General features: G+C 39.4%; 1 protein-coding gene across 1 annotated transcript in view; it reads right to left on the minus strand.

The window, feature by feature from the left end:
• Window positions 1–4,884: 4,884 nt before the first annotated feature.
• The window catches only part of LOC117297069 (midasin-like), a 96,870-nt gene continuing 79,068 nt past the window's right edge, over window positions 4,885–22,686 (minus strand). Inside the window, exons 76-93 of the mRNA XM_033780197.1 lie at window positions 21,997–22,158; window positions 21,392–21,529; window positions 20,810–20,945; window positions 20,230–20,457; window positions 19,268–19,377; window positions 17,450–17,594; window positions 16,907–17,187; window positions 16,241–16,429; window positions 15,402–15,629; window positions 14,513–14,731; window positions 13,753–13,888; window positions 12,378–12,550; window positions 11,033–11,148; window positions 10,057–10,231; window positions 8,887–8,960; window positions 7,314–7,428; window positions 6,135–6,347; window positions 4,885–5,266 (exon numbers count right to left, since the gene is read on the minus strand). Of these exons, the coding sequence (XP_033636088.1) occupies window positions 5,081–5,266; window positions 6,135–6,347; window positions 7,314–7,428; window positions 8,887–8,960; window positions 10,057–10,231; window positions 11,033–11,148; window positions 12,378–12,550; window positions 13,753–13,888; window positions 14,513–14,731; window positions 15,402–15,629; window positions 16,241–16,429; window positions 16,907–17,187; window positions 17,450–17,594; window positions 19,268–19,377; window positions 20,230–20,457; window positions 20,810–20,945; window positions 21,392–21,529; window positions 21,997–22,158 (3,024 nt within the window). The 3' untranslated portion in view covers window positions 4,885–5,080. The remainder of the gene's footprint in view (window positions 5,267–6,134; window positions 6,348–7,313; window positions 7,429–8,886; window positions 8,961–10,056; window positions 10,232–11,032; window positions 11,149–12,377; window positions 12,551–13,752; window positions 13,889–14,512; window positions 14,732–15,401; window positions 15,630–16,240; window positions 16,430–16,906; window positions 17,188–17,449; window positions 17,595–19,267; window positions 19,378–20,229; window positions 20,458–20,809; window positions 20,946–21,391; window positions 21,530–21,996; window positions 22,159–22,686) is intronic.

Raw genomic sequence — 22,686 nt, forward strand, 5'->3', positions numbered from 1 at the left:
GCTTTCATTTGAGCCATTGCTCGTAAAAGTCCGCCAATTGATAGTAGCAGTGAAATAAAGTGCTCAAAATTAGTTATTTGTCGGGATCCCGACAGTATATGACATGACCAATTCTTATGTGTTTTATTAGAAATGTTTTAAATTTTTGTCATGGTTCCTGACCATTAAAAGTAAAAGTTAATTTTTTTTTTCATTAGAGCGGGTGATACTCTTTGAAATACCATTCACTCAAAAAAAATCATATATTTTTTAATGTTTGGGGCCAAAAATCTGACATAGCATCTTTAATATTACTAAGTGTAAGTTATTGATTGGACAGTATGAGAAAGTGTAGTAAATTTTCTTTTAAAAATCTGTATTTTGTGTTTAAGAATTTTTACAGCAACTAGTTTAAGTTTTCAAGCTGAATGCAGTTATAAATATTTCTGGCATTACTAGGCCAGGGTGATTTTGTTGTTATGTGTGTGTAGACAATGTTGACATTTGTGGACAACAATGATAGGCTATATGTTAATGCTGTAGAAATCAGTCACAAATCTGTGTCAGACATATTATTTTGTGTATGTGCTTCGTTCGAATGAAACAGACAAGATCAAATATGAAAATTGGGCCATGTAAACAAATCTAACATGTTTTTAAAGAAAATGCAGAATTTTGGCTGAGTAGATTTGCCACTTTGTGAAAAAATAGTCACATATTGTAACAACAAGAAATTCAAGTAAGGCATAACATCACCTTGCCTCCATTATTAATTATTCATCAACCTTAACTCTCACAACATTCGTTACTGACCGCCCCGCCCCCTTCCCATCCCTAGTACCGAGTATAGATAGATATTCCACTAAAAAACTAAGACACAAATAATACTTCATTAGTGTATACATGTATTATTATTAAACTATGTAATCACAACATAGTTTGAGGTTAAGTTGATCCTGTCACTTTTCTTTGACTGTGGTGAGAACTGTTGACCAACTGACACACACTGACACAGACATTTAATATTATAATACAATAGTCAATACCATTGGAATGGTCATGAACCAACCAAGGTCATTTCATACCCTGATATTACGATTATAAAAATAAGAGTTGATGTTGAATAAAGTACAAAAGGTGATTTTACCACTGTCACCATTTGGTGTAACAATTTAAGACTGCATAAGGTTTTTAAAAAAGGATACATTCTTAGGGATCCGTTCTTTGTACCGACAGCAAGAATATTTTGCACCGGGTCGTATGCCATTGATGTTGGTTCAAATGGAAATCCATGGCGGACAACCTGCAAATTTGAAAAAGAGTTTACAATATTTTCCCCCAAACAAAAACACGGTTATCTCTTCTCCAGAAGTGCACGCATGAAAAAATTGGTTCATAAAATCCAGAATATAGGTCCCAAAAAGCACAACAGCTGTTGGCAAACTGATGTTTTTTACTAAGGGAGTCAATGACTGACACCGACAGTATGACAGAATGGTAAAGAGATGGGGAAACATGCACTGGACAACGGGAGGCACCCACCTTGCATACGGTAAAATTATCCGAGCTCAACGTTTCGGCAATTTCGGTCTCTCCTTTTGGTGTGGAATTTGACGAGCCCGATGTTAGCCCATCCAGTACCTTCTTAAAAGGGAAACGCTTCATCTTGCACACCTCAACCCTACGGCCCTTGGGGTTCGGGGAGATACAAAAATCCTCACGAAATCTCAGTATTTTCCATGGTCAACATTTTTTGATTTTCAGAAAATCAGGCCTCTCGCTTCGGCAGCCGTCAAATTGTTGTGTGTGTGTTATTATTGCATGCAATGCAGATCTCATGCAGCAGAGAGGAGGCGGCGGAGGGTGTACACGACGGGTTGCACTGCCAGTCTACTGCAGCGCTGGCCGGCCATACATACATTTGTACACACATTGTATTCCGTACATAAAATTTAGCCGTACATTTTATCACAGAGGGGGCAGCTCATACTAACACAGATAGCTAATGTTTTGCATCGTGGTATATGGAGCGCCAAATACTAAAATGTATTTGGCCTACTTATTTTGAGTTGAATCTTTACGCCTACTCTCTTTCAAAACACAGAATACAGACGATCTTGGTAACAAGCAATGGAGAGAGCTGTTGATAGCAAGAAATATTGTGAGAAACGGCTCCCTCTGAAGTAACATGGTTTTTGAGAAACAAGTAATTTCTCACTCAAATAATACTTCAGCTGAAGCCTTTATTTTGTAATGCATCTGAAAACTGATCTGAAAGCACACAAATTAATGCAACAATGGTGTTTTTTTTTTCATTATTCTCTAGCAAATTCGATGACCAATTGAGTCTGCTATTTGATGCATATGTTGGGCTACTCCAAGTGAGAATACTGGTCTGTGACAGTTACCAAACGTGTCCAGTGCCTTTAAAAAACAGGGGGGAAATTAATTTTACACAAAACATATTCAAATTACACACACAAAACATACAAATCAACACAAAATTAGAAGAAAACTGTTTCAAATTTAATTTTCATCTTATTTTTAATATCAATGCTTTAAAAACCAGGCACGATCGTTGGTGCTTGGGAGAAAAAGTAGGAAAATAATGTTTGAGCACAAGGGCTTACCTACTTGTTCATAAGTTATATGGTTCATATATTTATTTTTATGCTATTTAATCACTTAATCACCATTTTGCTTTAAAAAAAAAACAAAAATCGGAAATCGGACTGATGTAGGAAGAATATCATGCATTGCAGAACCCTGAAATTTCAAGTTCTAAACTTGAGGTCTCGAAATCAAATTCGTGGAAAATTACTTCTTTCTCCAAAACTATGGCACTTCAGAGGGAGCTGTTTCTCACAATGTTTTATACCACCAACCTCTCCCCAATTACTTGTCACCAAGAAAGGTTTTATGCTAATAATTATTTTGAGTAATTACCAATAGTGTCCACTGCCTTAAAAACAAATGTCAATATTAAACAATACAAATATATTTTTGAATACCTAGCTACTTTGTTTAGTTTGAGAAATGACAGCAACACAATTGAACAACTTTGTGTGCCACACTTCTGTTTGGTTTTAATAACAGGGATGTAACAGGCTGTTGAGATAAAAACATAAACTCTGAGCGAAAGCATGCACTGTTTAGCTCGAAACTTGCGAGCATGAAGCACAAATTTGATAGATAAACATGCAGGCACTAACATTATGCATGCTTTCAGTATGGAAACAGAAAAGCCAGACAATCTTTTTTTAAAACAGTCATCAATTTAAACGAACTTCTGTCAGACCTTTACATTCTCAATGGAAGTCTATTTTACTTGAAGTTACAATAATTATATATGCTGCATATATTGTTAAATAACTTCACAATGACACACAAATGATTAGGAAATGATTGATGGAAGAGATTTAAGGCTCAGGGAAAACGGTTATCTTTGAATAAAATGTAACTAAATAAATGTGCCTTATCTCAAACAGGGGTCCACAGTAACATTCATAATTAAACATTACTTGCTTACAACTTCCCAATACTGGCGACAACTCATGTGTTAAATGATAGTTGCTTCTTATTATAGAGCTTCTTTTACAATATTCCAAAACCACAATCCTCCGATTCATTTTATATAATTTTTATAAAACCTATAGGATTCATACAAATTATGCTTTTGTACATAAAATCATTAATTCGATTTTCCACAAAGGTGTTGTGTCCTTGCGTCAAGCTGAATATATTTTGTACATCAAATGTTTACCTAAAACATGTTTAATTTTAGTTGTTAGTTGTAGTGACAAATTATGAGAATTTCATAATAAAACAATTTCTTAATAAAACAATGTCACACAAATGGTCAAAAATAATGTTGAATTTGTTGAAAACAAAACAGCCAATCATGGGAGATACCTTAATGGATGGAAACTCAGAATTTTGAATTGAATTTCGTCAGAACATCTGCTCACACGATTGAATGTTTTGCTTACATTCGTTGATTCATGGCAACCAGCACAGCTTGGCAAATAGCACAAGCTATTTCGAGGTATGGTGATGACACATTACTGTAACATTGAAGGTTTGGGTAAATCTGTCTGTATCCACCCAAACCACACAGTGCACTCATATACAGAGTCAAAAAGAAACTGACCGAGATTTATGATTTAAACACAAAACAACAACTGACACAACTTTGCAAATGAAACACAGCCAATACTTACGTAAATTTTGTATACGATTCGACTAGCGTCACTAGTCATCCTCAGAAAATTGTCGAAACATAAACACATTTTACGTAAGTATCGGCCATGTTTTATAGAAAATTCATTTGCTAAGTTGATATTTTACCAGCCTGATTAACTTCTTTCATGATGACCACTGACACTTAAACAAGCAAGCATCCTTTCCTGCTTATCTGATGAAAACAAAATGAAACAAATTGAACATTTCTAAGAGAAGTTATGCCTGTTCTACTGACAGCACGCATGTTTGTGGGTGTCCATGGAATGATAATGCTTGACTGAGTCTAAACATCCGAGTTAGTTATAAAAGTTATTCATTTGTTTTGTCAAGTATTCCGTGGACAGCCTGCAAAATGAGTACATTTATTAAAATACACTTAACTCTTCTTAGAAATTATCAATTTATTTCATTCTTTTTTTTAATAAGCAGGAGAGAGTCCTTGTTAAATATATATGCTTCACTGAACTTTTGAGTGCCATTTGTTAGATCTTTTTTCACCGATCCCAGTCAACTTAAAGAGTTAGGACTAGTCCTAGCTTAGCAATAGTCCAAGGATATTCATTTTGTTTTGGATCCACACACCGATGTGTGTTAGCACTGTATACTCAGTACTTTCCCCGAGTCCTGTGAAAACAAAAATCACAGGCATATTACTCGGGTTGGATTCGAACCCACAACCCTTGCAATTCTAGAGCAATGTCTTACCATCTATACTACCAAGATTGCCTGGAAGCTATTAATATCTTTTATCCACAGTGCTAATTTAACATCTATAATAGTCCAAGAGGAGATATTAAAAAACTTAAGGCTAGAGATAAGACTAGTCCGTAACTCTTTGTGAAACCCACCCCTGTGACTACTAAACGTCCCCTGCTGTGACCAGCTCAAACCACTGTCTCAAGGCATCACTGAGAGTCTCTGGCATGGAGTTAATATCTTTCAAGATGATATAGAAGGGAAATGGGAAGTGTTCCATGTAGGTGCTGATCTGAGGAAGCTCCCCTGCTCCACCAAAGATAGGGACCTTGATGTCCAGAATGGAATCCTGTTCAGACACAAGCAAAATATACAATCAGTTTTAATCGTCAAAGTTCCAGGACTGGAACTTCATCTTTGAGAGGGAAAGGCCATTTTCATTTTGCAAAGGGCACTTCCATTAGAAAATCTTAAAGTCGATGGGAAACTTTTGAAGGGGCACCAAGTCCAAGGCCAAGACCAGGGGCATCTCGTGGCCTGTGCGTGATTCCAGGCCAGAAGTTCTAGTCAAATTAATGTTACACCATCTACTATGGAATTGAGATAAAAAGGCACTGGACATTAGTAATTGTCAAAGACCAGTATTCTCACTTGGTGTATTCCCAAGCATAAAAAAAAAACCTGTGAACATTAGGGCTCAATTGGTCATCAAAATTGCAAGGAAATAGTGAGCGAAAAAACGCCCTTGTTGCACAAAGTTGTTGGATTTCAGATGTCTGAGAAAGGCTTCAGGCCTGAAGACCTTCAAACATTTTAGTGAGAAATTACCTCGTTCTCAAAACTACGTTACTTCACAGGGAGTCGTTTCTACAATGTTTTATACTATTTAGTGAACTTTTAAGAATACAGTAGGCACAATTTTGCGCTTAACAGCTTTATGACATTGAAGAAGAAAAAAAACAGTTGACATTCAGTTTTATACTTGTTATGGTATTTGATGTGCTATTTTCCAAATTTTTATGACATTTTTGTCCTTGTGCCCTTTTGTGCCTTTGTTATTTTTATTGTCTGGATCGCCTTTAGATAGTGATTATTTTCGCAGGCTTGTTCTCTGTGTAGTCATAATTTTATTGCCTATTCTTTGTGTGTACTGTTTGCCTGGAAATAAATAAATTAATAAATAAATACAATAAATAAATAAATTAAACCCTGCTCACCTTATTTTCAGGATTATCTAATGCCAAAAACACAAGGAAGACGTTGGCATCTCGGGCCGCTCTAACTGCAGCCTTCACTTTCTCCATGCCCTCCAGGAATAACCCTCTTCCATCTGAGACGACTAAGAGCAGCTGAGATGTCTCCATTGAGCTACCTCCAGTTTGTAGACGAGAGCGGGCAGACAGCATGCTGGCTGTGGCGTAGTTTAACAACTAAGATGGGAGACGACAACAACACCCAAGAAAATGTCAACATTGTAAGGCCTAGAACTTATATCTTCAAGGCTCTGGGCCCAATCTCATAGAGTTGTTTAAGCAGCAGAAATTGCTTACATACTTCTGCTTAGCACAAATGAGCAGGACACCAGTCACAAATTCTACACTCGGCAAGGTAATTTTGGCTGGTAAGCATAAATTTGGTGTGCTTAGCTACTTTTTGTGCTTAAGCAGCTCTATGAAATTGGGCCCTGCTTCCAACTGAACTTGGTTCTTACGATCACTATTCTACGCTTACTGTGCAAGCGACAATTTTCTGTGCTAGCTTTTTAAGATAACATTACCTAGTAATGTGGCATGCATGCCCACAAGCAAAAATTTCCTGCTAACTCGTGAAATACGCTTGATGTAAGCACTGATTCTTTGTCCTCGCAGGTACCCATTTAAACCCTTGGGTGATGAAGAGAAGCAATTATTGTAAAGTATCTTGCTCAAGGACACAAGTGTCACGACCGGGAATCGAACCCACACTCCGGTGACCTAACAACCAGAACTTAAATTTGATGCTCTTAACCACTCGGCCGTGACACCATTACACAGACATGCCAGTTTCTAATTTGAAAAAAAAGAGGAAATGGCCGATCACACTTAACTTTAGTACAGTGTATTTCAGTTTTTTATGGCACCGTTTTGAGAACAGGGATGTGATAGGCTGTTGAGAAAAAACCCTGAACTCTGACCACAAAGTGCAAAAGCATGCAAGCTCGAAAACTTTATCTTTGGTTTTAAAAGTCCTACTCTGCAGTCTTGGGCATTATTATAGGAGTTTTTCTTCATTTTTTTTAAAGAGGAAATCAGCCGATCAGCTGAAAAGTTACATGCCTGATTACAGAATACAATATTGCAAGGAGAGAGTGATCTGTCTGTTTCACAGATTCCCTCCAAAGAGGATAGTGGGCTTACCTGTCCAATCTTGGTCTTAGTCTGAGAGAAAGTAAATTGTCGGAGTATCTTGGCTCCGGACTGATCCGTGAACTGCTCGTGGAATGGATGGAGAAGCTGCACAGACTCACCAAAACTTTAAATCAAAAGTCACAGTTAATCATTAAAAACCGAACAGTCCTTCTGTGTCCAATAAGCCATTTGGCTGTACGATTTGAATATTGTCTGGTACACTGATGTGCAAGGATCACAAGTTAACACTTAAATTTGAAATCCTCAGACTATTGAGACAGTTGCTATAAGTCACATGATTAGGGGCAAGCTTTCGCTTAGTTACGTAAGAGACGGTGAACCACCATACACAATTCTGAATGGATGTGTATGGCACAGTGGTAACATGGTTTGCTCATCTGGAGGTTGCTATGCAAAGGCTTGCCCTGAACCATTTGACATAGCAACTGTCTCTATAGTCTGAGGAAGTCAAATGCAAGCAGTACATTGTGACTAAAGCAAGTCATTGTACCAGACATTATTCAAATCTAAGTCACAAGTGGCTTATTGCCAAAATGAAGGGTTTAGAAAGACTGGGGGTCAGTAGACCCAATTAACAAGTGCTCATCACTGGGCCAGGCTTCCACTCTGTACTAAGTTGTGTGTAGAGACGTAGGAGTCAGCATATTGGAGGATGAGGCCACATGCAAGCCAAGATGCATATAGGGTTAATGCTGTGACTGCTTTATTTAGCCACATGACATGAACATACAGCTAAAAAACTAACTACAAATTGAAAAAGGGCAAGTGTTTAAAGGTACTGAACATCTTTGGTAATTGTCAAAGACCAGTATTCTCACTTGGTGTAACCCAAAATATGCATAAAATAACGAGTATGTGAAAATTTTGACTTGAGTGGTCATCAAAGTTGCAAGAGAATAATGAAAGAAAAAAAATCCTTGTTGCACAAAATGTGTGTGCTTTCAGATGCAAAATTAAAGGCTGCATTCCTGAAGTCTTTTATTATTTGATTGAGAATTTACCTCTTTCTCAAAAACTATCTTACTTCAGAGGGAGCTGTTTATCACAATGTTTTATTCTATCTAACAGCTCTCCATTGCTCATTACCAAGTAAGTTTTTATAATAACCAATTATTTTGAGTAACTACCAATAGTGTCCACCTGGGCCCAAATTTCATGCTAAGCAAATTTTTGCGCTTAGCATCTCTATGAAATTGGGCCCTTGTGTGGTTCTATGATTGTAAAGTGATTTTTTCTGCCTCCCACTGATTTGTGTATTTGACAGCCGTATGAAACAGGCAGCGAAGCTGAAAGATATCTTTGTTCTGTCTTCAGAGCTTACTTGGTATTTCATTAAGAATGATGTATTCACTTATTGTATAAACACTAGAGACAAATAGATTTCGATAAATTGAAGGCCTTTGACAACATTAATAAACATCAACATAATGCTAGAGAGTTTGACCTTATCACATTTAACTCAGCAACAAGCAAGTTAACCATTTTCAAAGACAGTTTGAGAATATATTCTGAGTCCAGGAAATATCCCAAGTGAGTCAAAGCTATAGTGTAATGTCGTTACCTGCAAACTGCCAGCTCTCCTGCCTCTAACCACGTCAATGCATTGCTGATCACTGCTAAAGACTCAAAAGCAAGCTGCGTGAAGAAGAAATCAAGACATTTTGTTGGCAAACGTTCAATACAACAAACATGACAAATAATAGTAAAGAAAACTTATATAGCGCCAAAGTCCGCCTAAAAGATGCTCAAGGCGCTTCACAGAGAAACAATTTAAAAAGCAAGGCCAAAAAACACTAATCTAAGTAATTAATCAACAAGTCTAAAAAATCCAAAAACAGCAATACAATTATAAAAACACACTAAAAAGTCTAAAAATGATACATCCCCAAAACCTGGACCAGCCAGAACCAGCTCTAGGCAAACAAATTACAACTCAGTCAACTTAAACTTAAACCAAACAGAAACCAAAACCTAGAAGGTAGTACAATCACTTAAAAAACAAGTGGGTCTTCAAGAGGGTTTTGAAGGAAGCAATGAATTAGGACGGGGAAATTTCATTTGGCAGGCAGTTCCAAAATGAGGTGGCAGAATGGTGTATTGAACCCATAGCTGAAGTAATGTTGCTGTTGCATATCTGATGCCTGGTTAACAACAGGGCCCACTTTCATAGAGATGCTAAGCACGAAAATTTGCTTAGCATGACATTTCTTCCTTGATAAAAACAGGATAACCAACCAAACTTCTGTTTTATTGCATTTCCTAGTTACTTCCTAGTTACTGTTATTCCTAGTTATTCAGCTGTTGTATGGTTATCTTGAAAATCACGTAGACATTTTGTTGGGAAATCCTGTTTTTATCAAGGCAAACATTTCATGCTTAGCAAACTTTTGTGCTTAGCAGCTCTATGAAATTGGACCCAGATGGACAACAAGAATAATGGATTGGCAATCAAGGACAGGGAAAAGGACAAGAGGTAGACAGAGAAGAAGATGGGGGAGATGACATCAGGGTTAATGACTTTTTTATTTCTTGTGTGCCTCAGCGCCTTTGAGCAAACTTTTGATTTAGGCGCTATACAAATTATGTTTGATTGATTGATTGACTGATGGACCAGAGCTGCAAGAAAAAGAAATCAATGACATTTATAACATGAGGAGGGCTTCATCCTACACTGGATAAACACAGCCAAAATGATGATGATGATTCAGAGCACATGAGATTTTCTCTTTACCTGTCTGGAACGGTTGTCGGCCATACTGGACGAGTCATCCACGGCAAGAAGGATCTGGTACTGCCTCTTACTTGGTTTGGTTCGTCTCAACCAAATCTTATCTTTGCGGAAACCACTTGCAATGTACGGGATCACTTTACGCATATTGATGCGCTTACCTGTTCGGAAATCACCCCTTGGTAAACAAAAATAATAATAATAATTGTCTTCTACCTGATCAATGATAAAGGGTCGTTAAAGGCACTGGACACTATTGGTCTATACTCAAAATAACTGTTAGCATAAAAACTTTCTTGGTAACAAGCAATGGAGAGCTGCTGATAGTACAAAACACTGGGAGAAACCGTTGTAATGTAAAAGGGGCATTGTAAGCCCCCTGTTCCTTCCCACAATGCCTTTCAACAATTGAGAAAAATCAGCCAAGCGGGATTCTGGATAAGGTTTATTCTAGACACACTTACCCTAGGGCCATCATTGACATTGTGGGTACAGGGAACCCGTGGAACATGGGTAAAGTGACGTCAACTATCTCCCTCAAATCATATCATACTTGTTAAAGACACTGGACACTATTGGTAATTGTCAAAGCCTAGTCTTCAAAGTTGGAGTATCTCAACATATGCATAAAATAACAAACCTGTGAAAATTTGAGCTCATTCGGTCGTCGAAGTTGCGAGATAATAATGAAAGGAAAAATCACCCTTGTCACACGAAGTTGTGTGCATTCAGATGCTTGATTTTGAGACCTCAAATTTTAAATCTGAGGTCTCAAAATCAAATTTGTGGGAAATTACTTCTTTCTCGAAAACTACGTTAATTCAGAGGGAGCCGTTTCTCACAATGTTTCTCACTATCAACCTCTCCCCATTACTCGTTACCAAGTAAGGTTTTATGCTAATACTTATTTTGAGTAATTACCAATAGTGTCCACTGCCTTTGATTATTTGAAATGAAAACGGTGAATGAGGAGACCTACCTTAGTTTGGAAGCTCTTGTGGGCTCCAAGACCAGCCTGAGCTGTTCGCAAAGATCCCTGGCTAGACCTGATGTCAACGACTCGTACCGATGCCACGTCTCCTGAGCTTCTCTCTCCTTTCAGTCAAATAACAAACATAATAATAATAGTAATACGAGGTTCTTACACAGCGCTTTATCACATCCCTACGGCCGTATCAAAGCGCTCAGTATTTTGTCCTGCGTGGTATGTTGAGTTCGGTGCTCTTAACCGCTAGGCCATGACACTTCCAAGGGTTTGTCAATAGATCCAACGAACATAGCGTCATCAACCGCCATATTTGATGATAAACACTGGAAAATTGCATGTGTGTACACACTGCACACAACTCTCAAACAATGATAGCCTTTCACTCGTTTCATCAAAGATGGTGGTCAATGGTTCGCTTGTGCGTAAAGCGCTCGCCTCTCACCAAGGTGACCCCAATTCGATACCCAGCCAGGGCCATATGTGAGTTGAGTTGTGCGTTGGTTCTCTGCTGTGCCGCGAGGGTTTTCCAGACCATCCGGTTTTTCTCCCTCAGGAAAAATCAAACACTTTCGATCTTTGGCTGTGCTCCGTGGTCATAATGGGTTGATGTGGCTGGCAGCCAAAGGCGCCCCTTGCATGCCTGCTTCTCGAACACGCTGTAGCCGCGTCCTTCGCAATTCAGCTCTTAGCTGCGAGTAAGGATGATTGATTAGCCCCCCCAAATTATTAATGTCGTTTATTGGGCGACTTGTAATACCCAATCAGGCATGTATATCCCCATATCCAAATTGTATTTATCTATACTAACCAGAACCACACACAAGTAGGCATGTCTTTTACACACTAGTTTATGAAATAGAAGTTCTGCTAAGCACTATGCCGTAAGCAGAAAACCTGCTTACATGTTTTATGAAATTGCTCACAAGCATGCTCAGTTATTTAGTGGGGTCAGATATCTGATTTTGAAAGCAGATGAATATAGATTTATAATATCATAACAATTGTAATAATTTGGGAGGCTTATCATCCCACCTTGTATAGCCCTTATAAGGTGCTACCTAATTGGGTCTCAGAATTCATCACAATTGAAGACATTCAAGGCTGCAGGCACGCAAGCCAGCCACATCAACCCATAAATTAGCCAAAGACTAAAAGTGTTTTATCCTGAGGGAGGAAAACTGGAGTACAAAAATCACAGCATGATCTTCAAGATGCCCAGCCTCATGCCCGGTTCCATTTAAAATATAGCAATAAAATGGGGAATTAAAAGGCGCAAATAAAAGGCGTAAACGTGGAAATTTCACAAGCCTGAAACCAATTGCTAAACTTGGTTTACCTCCTCGGCCGTTCCCTGTTTCTGACTGAGCATGCTCAGTTGCTGTTCCATCTCCAGACGTAATGCTTCCAACTCCTCCATGTTCATAAATGACTGCGGTGTTGCATCATGGGATAGCAGATCAATGGTTGTGTGAATGGTCGAACCCTGCATCTTACTGATGTCACTCACATCTGTTAGAAAATGTCAAAGTGATATTTTATTTGCATGTTAGATGGGAGTTGAGGCATTGCATGGTGAGGTACAATGTAGCAATATACATTTGGTTTGGGGTAACTCTGTGTGTATCTACTTGCCAGGTAGAGTTTGTTCTTTAGAGAACTGTCTGGCTTTCGTGGGGGCCAGCGGCGCTCCATCTCCCACGAGCGTTACGTCGAAATATAGGGGTGTCGGAACATAGGGGTGTCGACATAGGGGTGTCGGAACATAGGGGTGTCGACATAGGGGTGTCGGAACATAGGGGTGTCGACATAGGGGTGTCGGAACGTAGAGATGTCGGAGTATAGAGCAGTCACCTCTTTGCAAGAGTGGTTTGGAGGCGCATGGACAAAACGTGTGATTGTTCACTCTTTTATTTTGAGAGAGTATGACGACCTGGTAAATAAACATTGAAACTAAACTGTTTTTGTTTTTAAATTACTGAAGACCCTACTTGTGTTTTTACAATGCAATTGGAAGATAGCTCTTTAGAGAACTTTCTTGCTACCGCAGAGTAGCCAAACCATACCAGTGAGACTGGGGCAAGCCCCTTTCTCTTTCTTGATGAGTGTTTCTTGGTTCTTTTACAAGAGTTACACAACAGACAGGACCTCTTGCTTGTAAGGCCTAACCAAAGGACGAATGGACGACTGTTAAATGCCTTGCTGAAGTATACACTTGCCATGACTGGGAATGAAACCCAGACAACACTAGAACTTAAGTCCGGTGAACTAGACTTGGCCATATTACATTCCGGTTTTAGCTCTCTCCAAGTTGTTTCTACAAGCATTGATAACAAAATCAGCACTAAATATGTAAAGCGTTGTACAAAAACTCACACTTTGACGTATGTTTTATACACAAGCATGGAATTCACACAAGACAGGTTACACCCGTTTCAGACAGGCACGCACCGAACAAAGATCAGGAGCGACTCTAGGCCGACCCAAATCAATTTTGGTTTCAGACTGAAGAACTTAACATAGCATTTGCATTGGCTCGGCTCATGACAAGGTCGACGTCTGAAACCAAGGCGCTTCAGAGTCGTTCCGAACGACTGCAACCGTCGATCTTTCAACTTTCTAGCGAGTCCAGTCGCTCTTAACTGTTTCAGACGTTGAACTTTTCATGTACTTAATTCAGAATTTGGTTCCTCGCGACTATGGAGGGAGCTTACCGCCACTAGCTGTTCCATCTACTGCCTCGTCTCCCTGTGTTACATCTGGGTTTGGTTCGTCCGATTCCTCTTCCTTTGCTCTTCGTTCTCCAGCCTTGATCTTACTCCCTGGTACACTCTCATTTTTTCCAGACTCCTTTAAAATAATAATCAAACAATGTTTACAGCGCTGACGTTTGTGACAAGATTTAATCAGAGGCAATCACACAAAATTATTATGGAGGTTACCAGTCTGTGATTCCTTATGATGCTGCCTAGTCATTCATCTTTTATTGTAATTATTATTACTACTGGTTTATTGAAATCTGCTTGACGGAGCCGGCAGGCTGAATTAAAATCACAGATTTTTCAATTAAAAAAATTAAAAATATTTATACAACAGGATCATTAACAAATTTAAAGACAATAGACAATAAAATGAATTGTTACAAAAACCAAATAAATATTAACCTGAGAAAATAAAATTTACAGGCAAACTTACATGCTTATTTGGACATTATTTGACCCGTTAAAGTGCACCAGTTTGTTCCCTTCATGTGTTAGAGCATTGACATGGGAGCAAAATGGTCTCAAAATGTTTGCATAGTCTTGCATTATCCTTGCCTCCAACACGGTCACCCTTTATGCTAAGCACATAATTCTTGCTAACCTCAAAAGAAACTTCCTAAAGACCATTCCTAAGGCTAAAAGGGAGAACAATTTCATGTGCTTGTCTAGTTATCACTTTATCACTTTGTCTTCCATAAAAGTTGGCACTTACATCCTTCTCCTTTCCATCCTCATCTAGTGGCACAACCTCCTCATCTGTTTCCATGGCAACCGCATCTTCGTCCTCCTGATTGGGGATCGGTTGCTCCTCCATCAGCTGATCTTCTGAGGCAGCATCCATCATCTGGGTGTCGTAGCGAGACGTCGCATCCTTGATGTGCTCATAGAGGTCAGAGGTCTCGTCCTTCTCAACTTGCTCATCATTTGGACCCTTGACAGCAAATAAATAATAATAATAATAAAAATAGTAAGAATAATTGGTTCTGAAAAGAACCGGTGGTTAACGACTCAACGTTTCAATCAGTTTGCTAAGATCCTCTTCAGAATAATAATAAGACTTGTAATGCGCACATATCCACCCTACTGGGTGTTCAAGGCGCAGGAAAAACAAATCAAAGGAAAACAGACACAAAAGAAGTCCTTGAAAACCTGTGACATAAGATACGTTTTGAGAATAAATAAAAATAATAATAATAATAAAGACTTGTAATGCGCACATATCCACCCTGCTGGGTGTTCAAGGCGCACTAAAACTAAAAACAAAACAAAAGGAAAACAGACTAAACAAAAATGGTCATTGAAAACCTGTGACATAGGATAAGTTTTATTATTTATTTATTATTATAAGATAACTTTTGAGAAGAGATTTGAATTTTGTGGTACAAAGACAAGATCTGAAATACAACCAAGTCAATATTATTTGCTGCTTAGCAACCATCGCACAACCTACACCCACAGAAGTGTAAAGTTTGATTTAGTTAAAACAAAATATTTATTTGCTAGTTCAAGTTTATCTTTGGAACATGAAGTTTATTTCTCCATGGGTGTATGAGTAACGATGATAACAAGTCTTAAAAATATACTAGGGTTATATTTCTCACCTGTTCTGCCTGCTTCTCTTGTTGGTCGTCCGGTGTTTCTGTTGTCCTTAGGCGCTTGTGTACCTTCTCATCAGCTGAGCCCAAGCTGCGATCGGCATCAGACTGACCCGGCTGCCGCTTGTAATTTTGCCGTTGATCAGACTTGTTCTCACGAGGGATGGTCTTGGACGGAACGGCGCCCTCGTGGCCTTCTTGAAGAGACGATTCTGCACTGCCTACGTTCTCTTTCTGTTGAAGCATCATTTAGAATCATCTTAATGTATTTTGTCAGCTTGCAGAAAAAATTAACAGTCACAAGGATCAGACCGGACCGTAATATTGGACAGTAATATTGGACATTACATCTAATATTGGACAGTAATATTGGACATTACATCTAATGTTGGACAGTAATATTGGACATTATTTTATGACTGGCTTAAGATACCCAAAGATTGATGGAGGCGGAGTCTGAGCTGGGACCACTTTGAACTCATTGCTTTTTCAATCCATCGAGAAATAAAACCTTCGCAAAAATCACAGGTGGCAATCGAACCCCCCCTCCCCCCCTCCCCAATTCACTTTCTAGATCAAGTATTTACCACAAGACAATAGACCCTCATGCATTACTCGAAACGCAACAGGAACGCTACGGTCACGCGCATGTTTTGCTGCACAAAGAACAGCTAGCGTCCCATCATGTGCCTCCTTTGGCCCCAGCGAGGGCGCTTTGTGACCCCAGTGAGGGAGCTCTTTAAGCGTGTGACATCACATTCAAGGGGGTCTATAAAGTTTGCGCAGGAAAATAAATAAGGTACCGATAAATTTTTGAAACAAAGAACTCTCAAGGAGTCTCATACCTCCTTGTTTTTTTCCTCCTCAGATTTGCCAGCATCCTCCTGGATTGATTGCTCTTGCATAGTTTCTGTCTTCTCTTGTGACTTGCCATAATTCTCAGCGGGTTCTGGCATTGCCTGAGGGTGATGTGCCAGGTCAGGTTTATAGTCTGCGTTGGTATCCTCTGGTATAGGCTCGTCTCCATCTTCATCCTGTATTCAACATAACGTATCATTTAATAATAATATAATAATAATAACAACAATAACAATAACTAGATATGATTGCATTTGTGCAAAAACGCATAGCTATTTCGTTAATGACATTTTCTATTTACTCAACAGAATTTGAAATTCTTTTTGTATTCAACGCAGGTATGAATTATCCAACCTGTTTAAACAAAATCATTTAGATTACACCAAGTTCAGTTAGCAATTCATGACTTTAAGGTGCAACATTTAAAAATCATAACAAATCATGTGATGAAGTCATCATGACGTCATTTCACAATTTACAAGAACTTGCCAATATCTAACAACCTACAATGTTTCAATTTGACCACATCATTACTTTGGGAGTTACACGACTTCAAAAAGTGCACCTTAATTGCCTTGTCATGTTATCCCTGATGACGTCATTGATCTGAAACTTCACACATCTTTGCATCTTCGCAAATCTTTGCAACCAACCTGAGGCTCCAGCCCAACCCCTCCTCCTTGCTCTTCCCCATCATTTTCCTCATCGTCTCCATCTTCCTGCTCCATGCCACCTGCATCCTCCTCTCTACTCTTCTCTTCCTCTCCACCCTCTCCGCCGACGTCTTCTTCTTCCTTCTCCTTCCTGGCCTCATCCTGGTCACCATCCTCCTGGTTTCCGGCTTCTCCCTCGTCGTCATTCTGCTCTCCTATTTCATCTTGGTGCTCTTTTTCGTCTGGTAGCTTCGTCTCAATGTCAAATGGATTTGTTTCATCTAAATAATAATAAAAAAAGATCAAACGGATTGATTTTCGTTCATCCTTTGTGAGTTTTTATGCTAGACTTCTGGTATTGTAGAAATTATTGTTTATTGTAGAAATTATTGTTTATTGGAGCTTGAGGAATTTGAGTAATGGTCAAATGGGGTCACACCCCGTGCACAAAAAGATCATGTATGTAGTATACATTAAGATGTAGCATAATGGTTCTTGAGATATAAATAATGACGTCATTGATAAAGTGTAACTTCTACTAACCTTGGTTCTCCCCATCTTGATTGTCTTCGTCCATTTTCCCGCCATCCAAGTTAAGATCATCAGGGATGTCAAGATCATCGGGTACTGGAGCTTCAGGAGGCTCGTTGGCTTTACGAGGGTCGACCTCATCATCATTATATTCACCCTACAGGGGAAAACAGTTTCACAAATTGTTTCTGTAAGCTTGTATAATTAAAGGCAGTGGACACTATTGGTAATTGTCAAAGACTAGTCTTCACAGTTGGTGTATCTCAACATATGCATATAATAACAAACCTGTGAAAATTTGAGCTCAATCGGTCATCGAAGTTGCGAGATAATAATGAACGAAAAATAACCCTTAGTGTCACACGAAGTTGTGTGCGTTTAGATGGTTGATTTCGAGACCTCAAGTTCTAAATCTGAGGTCTCGAAATCAAATTCGTGGAAAACTAATTCTTTCTCGAAATCTTTGGCACTTCAGAGGGAGCTGTTTCTCACAATTTGTTATACCATCAACCTCTCCCCATTACTCATCACCAAGAAAGGTTTTATGCCAATCATTATTTTGAGTAATTACCAATAGTGTCCACTGCCTTTAATTTATAGTGGCCTAGTTATATTTTGGTGGGAAAAAAAACAGGTGTCTTACGTCTTACATCTGCATTGTGACTTTGAATAGATAATTTCTAAATTTAAAACTTACAAAGGGAAATGTGTAATCACCATAAGACCTTAACGGAAATGTGCCTGCTGGATTGTGCGTAGTTCTTGTTTTATATTTTGAGATTTCGATTAGAGATTTCTGAATTTGACTTGAGACTTCCTTACCTCAATTCACTTTATCATGAACAATGCCCAGTTAGACTGATTTGAGATTTGCTTACCCCAAGTCACTCTACCATGAACAATGCCCAGTTAGACTGATTTGAGATTTGCTTACCCCAAGTCACTCTACCATGAACAATGCCCAGTTAGACTGATTTGAGATTTGCTTACCCCAAGTCACTCTACCATGAACAATGCCCAGTTAGACTGATTTGAGATTTGCTTACCCCAAGTCACTCTACCATGAACAATGCCCAGTTTGACTGAGTTGAGATTTGCTTACCCCAAGTCACTCTACCATGAACAATGCCCAGTTTGACTGAGTTGAGATTTGCTTACCCCAAGTCACTATACCATGAACAATGCCCAGTTTGACTGAGTTGAGATTTGCTTACCCCAAGTCACTCTACCATGAACAATGCCCAGTTTGACTGAGTTGAGATTTGCTTACCCCAAGTCACTATACCATGAACAATGCCCAGTTTGACTGAGTTGAGATTTGCTTACCCCAAGTCACTCTACCATGAACAATGCCCAGTTAGACTGAGTTGAGATTTGCTTACCCCAAGTCACTCTACCATGAACAATGCCCAGTTTGACTGAGTTGAGATTTGCTTACCCCAAGTCACTATACCATGAACAATGCCCAGTTTGACTGATTTGAGATTTGCTTACCCCAAGTCACTATACCATGAACAATGCCCAGTTTGACTGAGTTGAGATTTGCTTACCCCAAGTCACTATACCATGAACAATGCCCAGTTTGACTGAGTTGAGATTTGCTTACCCCAAGTCACTATACCATGAACAATGCCCAGTTAGACTGAGTTGAGATTTGCTTACCCCAAATCACTCTACCATGAACAATGCCCAGTTTGACTGAGTTGAGATTTGCTTACCCCAAATCACTCTACCATGAACAATGCCCAGTTTGACTGAGTTGAGATTTGCTTACCCCAAATCACTTTATCATGAACAATGCCCAGTTAGACTGATTTGAGATTTGCTTACGTCATCTTTTGGTTCTAGGTTGTTGGGTTTCTGGTCGTCATTGTTCTCCCCCGGTTCCTCTTCGCCTTCTTTGCCTTCTTTTTCATCATCTCCTTTGTCATCTGCAGCTCCTGAAGTCAAGAAATTGTCCATAATGGTCAGGAAAATTAATCTTAAAGCTTCCGTTTTAGAAACTTGCTCCTTTGATATGAGATTATGGTCCACAAATCTCCGTTCTAACGTGTATTTTGATTGGCCGTAGGTCGGACGCAATTATGCTGGAATCTCGGACTTGCCTCCAATTTACCAAATCCAAGTGATAAACAATGATTAAGTTCACTTCTGAGGCATCCTCATATATAATAATTATAAAAATAATAACATAAAGTGACCAAAGCCCGGTTTATACTTCCTAACTGTAATGTCTGCAATGTTCATATCTGAAATGTGAATGTGAAGGCAGAGCCAATTTCGACGTCACGGGCTGTTTCGCTGTGAATGTGTCGCAGAAGTTGCCTACATCTCTAGTTTCCCAATTATTTGTTGCAAATTCCCAATTAATTGTGACGTCAAAATTTGTATAGCATTCGCATTCGCAGGAAGCATGAACCAGGCTCTAATCAGATGAATGTCGCAGAAAATAGAATTAAGTGTCGCAAACAACTTACCAACCAAAAGGACTGTTGCTATAAATGCAAAAGAATAGTTAATGGCCAGACGTTTCGACCCTAGCAGAGTCTTTCTCCAAGACTAAATGACAACACAACAAACATGAACAGGTAACTTCGCCTGTATATTGTAATACTTTTCATAAATGTTTATAAATTTCGATGCTTGTACATAATGGTAATTTGTTAGTGTGTATTTTAGTAAAAACATGTTTTTAGACACGCAAAACCAAAATGCACTTCACCGTATAAATTTTACATGTGACAATAAAACATTAATAATGAACAATAACAACAAAAAGAATCTCTTAATACCTTGATTATCATCTTTAGCCACCATATCAGTCCTTGACTCTTCTCCTTTGCCTTCCCCAAACTCCTCTTTCTTCTTCTTCTCTTCCTCCCCATCTTTCCCCTCCTCTTCGTCCTCCTCGTCTCCCCACATCCTTTCATCCAGCATGTCTGCTCCAGGCTGGTCTACGTCACCCATCTGCTTCTCCATCTCATGCTCTGCATCCTTGTCTTCATCAGACTCTTCCCCGTCTACAAAACAAAAGTATTCCAATCAAAATCAAATGGAATCAATGGCGTGTCCTGGCCTAGCAGATAAGAGCACCAGAGTTAACCTCTGGTGTTTCTGCTCAGCAGAGTAAGGGTTCGAGTCTTGGCCGTGAAACTTGTGTCCTTAAGAAAGACACTTAACTATTGCTGCGTACTTCTGATGGTACGTAAAACCGTTGGTCCTGAATGCACTTATCGAGCTCAAGCCATCACGCATCATCAAGCTAAGCCCAGCTTATCCTGTTCCCGCCTGCTCGCCCAAATGCAATTGCCCATGATTACAAAAAAGCAAATCTTACAAGATGTCTTGGAGGTCAGAATCTTATTCTCTTACCCTGAGGTTCTCCATCATGTAGTTTTCCTTGGAAGTCATCCGACATCTCAATACCATGTTCCTCATCCTTCAAATCCGGCTGGTTTGAGAAATCTTCCTCCTCTTCCTTCTCCCCTTGCTTCTTTGTATCTTGGATCTGCGGTGAATAGAAAGCATTACTCTTATAATCAAAAGTGACTCAAGTACCAAGAGGTGACTCATCTAGGACCAAGAGGTGACTCATCTAGGACCAAGAGGTGACTCATCTAGGACCAAGAGGTGACTCATCTAGGACCAAGAGGTGACTCATCTAGAACCAAGAGATGACTCATCTAAGACCAAGAGATGACTCATCTAGTACCAAGAGGTGACTCATCTAGAACCAAGAGGTGACTCATCTAGGACCAAGAGGTGACTCGTCTAGGACCAAGAGATGACTCATCAAGGACCAGGAGGTGACTCATCTAGGACCAAGAGATGACTGATCTAGGACCAAGAGGTGACTCATCTAGTACCAAGAGGTGACTCATAGTACCAAGAGATGACTCATCTAGGGTTCCAAAAAAAACAATCAGCAGATCAGAGAATCTTCTGTCTACTTACCTGGTCCTCGTTCTCAATCTGATCGCTCACATCCTTCATGCCCTCGCCTTCCCCGATACCTCCTTCTTCGATGTCTTGGAAGTCCGTTGCACCCTCTCCGCCCAACTCATCGGAGAACTCCGCTGGTAAACAAAAACCCTGAGGAATGTGCACAAAAGAAAACAAACTAACTTGAAAATGCACGTGGGTTTCACAAAAAGGTGGACATGGAGATAACAGTGGCTTGGGACCTCCAACAATATTTTCGGACTACTTTGGTAAAACACAAGTCATTTTTCAAACAGTGTCTTACGCTCCACAAGACAAGTAGGTGATTATTAAAATGTGAATGGCTTTTCTTCTTGAAACTGGTTGTCTGTTAGTTGCCTCGTGTGACATTTCCATAACATTCAGGTAGACATAATCATGGTTCATGTGTAGATAACCTAATACTAATATCATAAATAACCATTTTTCTCAATGTCTCTTCTCTCCAAAAGCATTTACAAAAATATAGAGAACATGTACTAAAGAGAATCAGCCAAAAGTTGTTGGACCCCTAATAATTGGTTGTATATGATGAGTTTAGAAAATTTAAAATGCAAGTCATTAACTTTCTCTGTTACCTTTCCAGCAAGTTCGGTAAAAATCCCTAGCAGTACGGACAGCAATTTACACGTCGTGCGATGACATGCAACAGACTGGTTCAGAGTGAATGATACCAGGCCTAAGTACTGATGAAGTACAGGTACCAGTCTTAGGACAAGCATAACACAGCTGTTGAATTCCTGGGGGAAAAAAAAGAACATCACACAAAGAGATTGAAATGTCATTCTTGCACTTGTGCAAGTCTAGAATGTGTTCCAACATTTGGACCAGGGTCCGATTTCACAAAGAGCTAAGATTGATCTTTACCATGTTAACTGCAAATCAATACTACATGTAGTTGCTTAGTTATACCCCCATCACACCAAACTCATTGTCACTACGTTCTGAAAAAATGTAGTCTTGGTGCAAGGCGATAGTAATGTGCACGCCGAGGAGGGAGCGAGCGGGGGACAGTTATACCCCCATCACACCGAACTCATTCTCACTACTACAAATATAGTCTTGGTGCAAGGCGATAGTAATGTGCGCGGCGAGGAGGGAGCGAGCGGGGGATAGTTATACCCCCATCACACCAAACTCATTCTCACTACATGTACGTTCTGAACAATGTAGTCTTTGTGCAAGGCAACAGTAATGTGCGCGGCGAGGAGGGAGTGAGCAAGGGAATAGCGATAGTGATAGTGTGAACAACAACGTCTTGCACCGAG

The sequence above is a fragment of the Asterias rubens genome, chromosome 11 (genome assembly GCF_902459465.1).
Source record: "Asterias rubens chromosome 11, eAstRub1.3, whole genome shotgun sequence".
NCBI lineage: Eukaryota > Metazoa > Echinodermata > Asteroidea > Forcipulatida > Asteriidae > Asterias > Asterias rubens.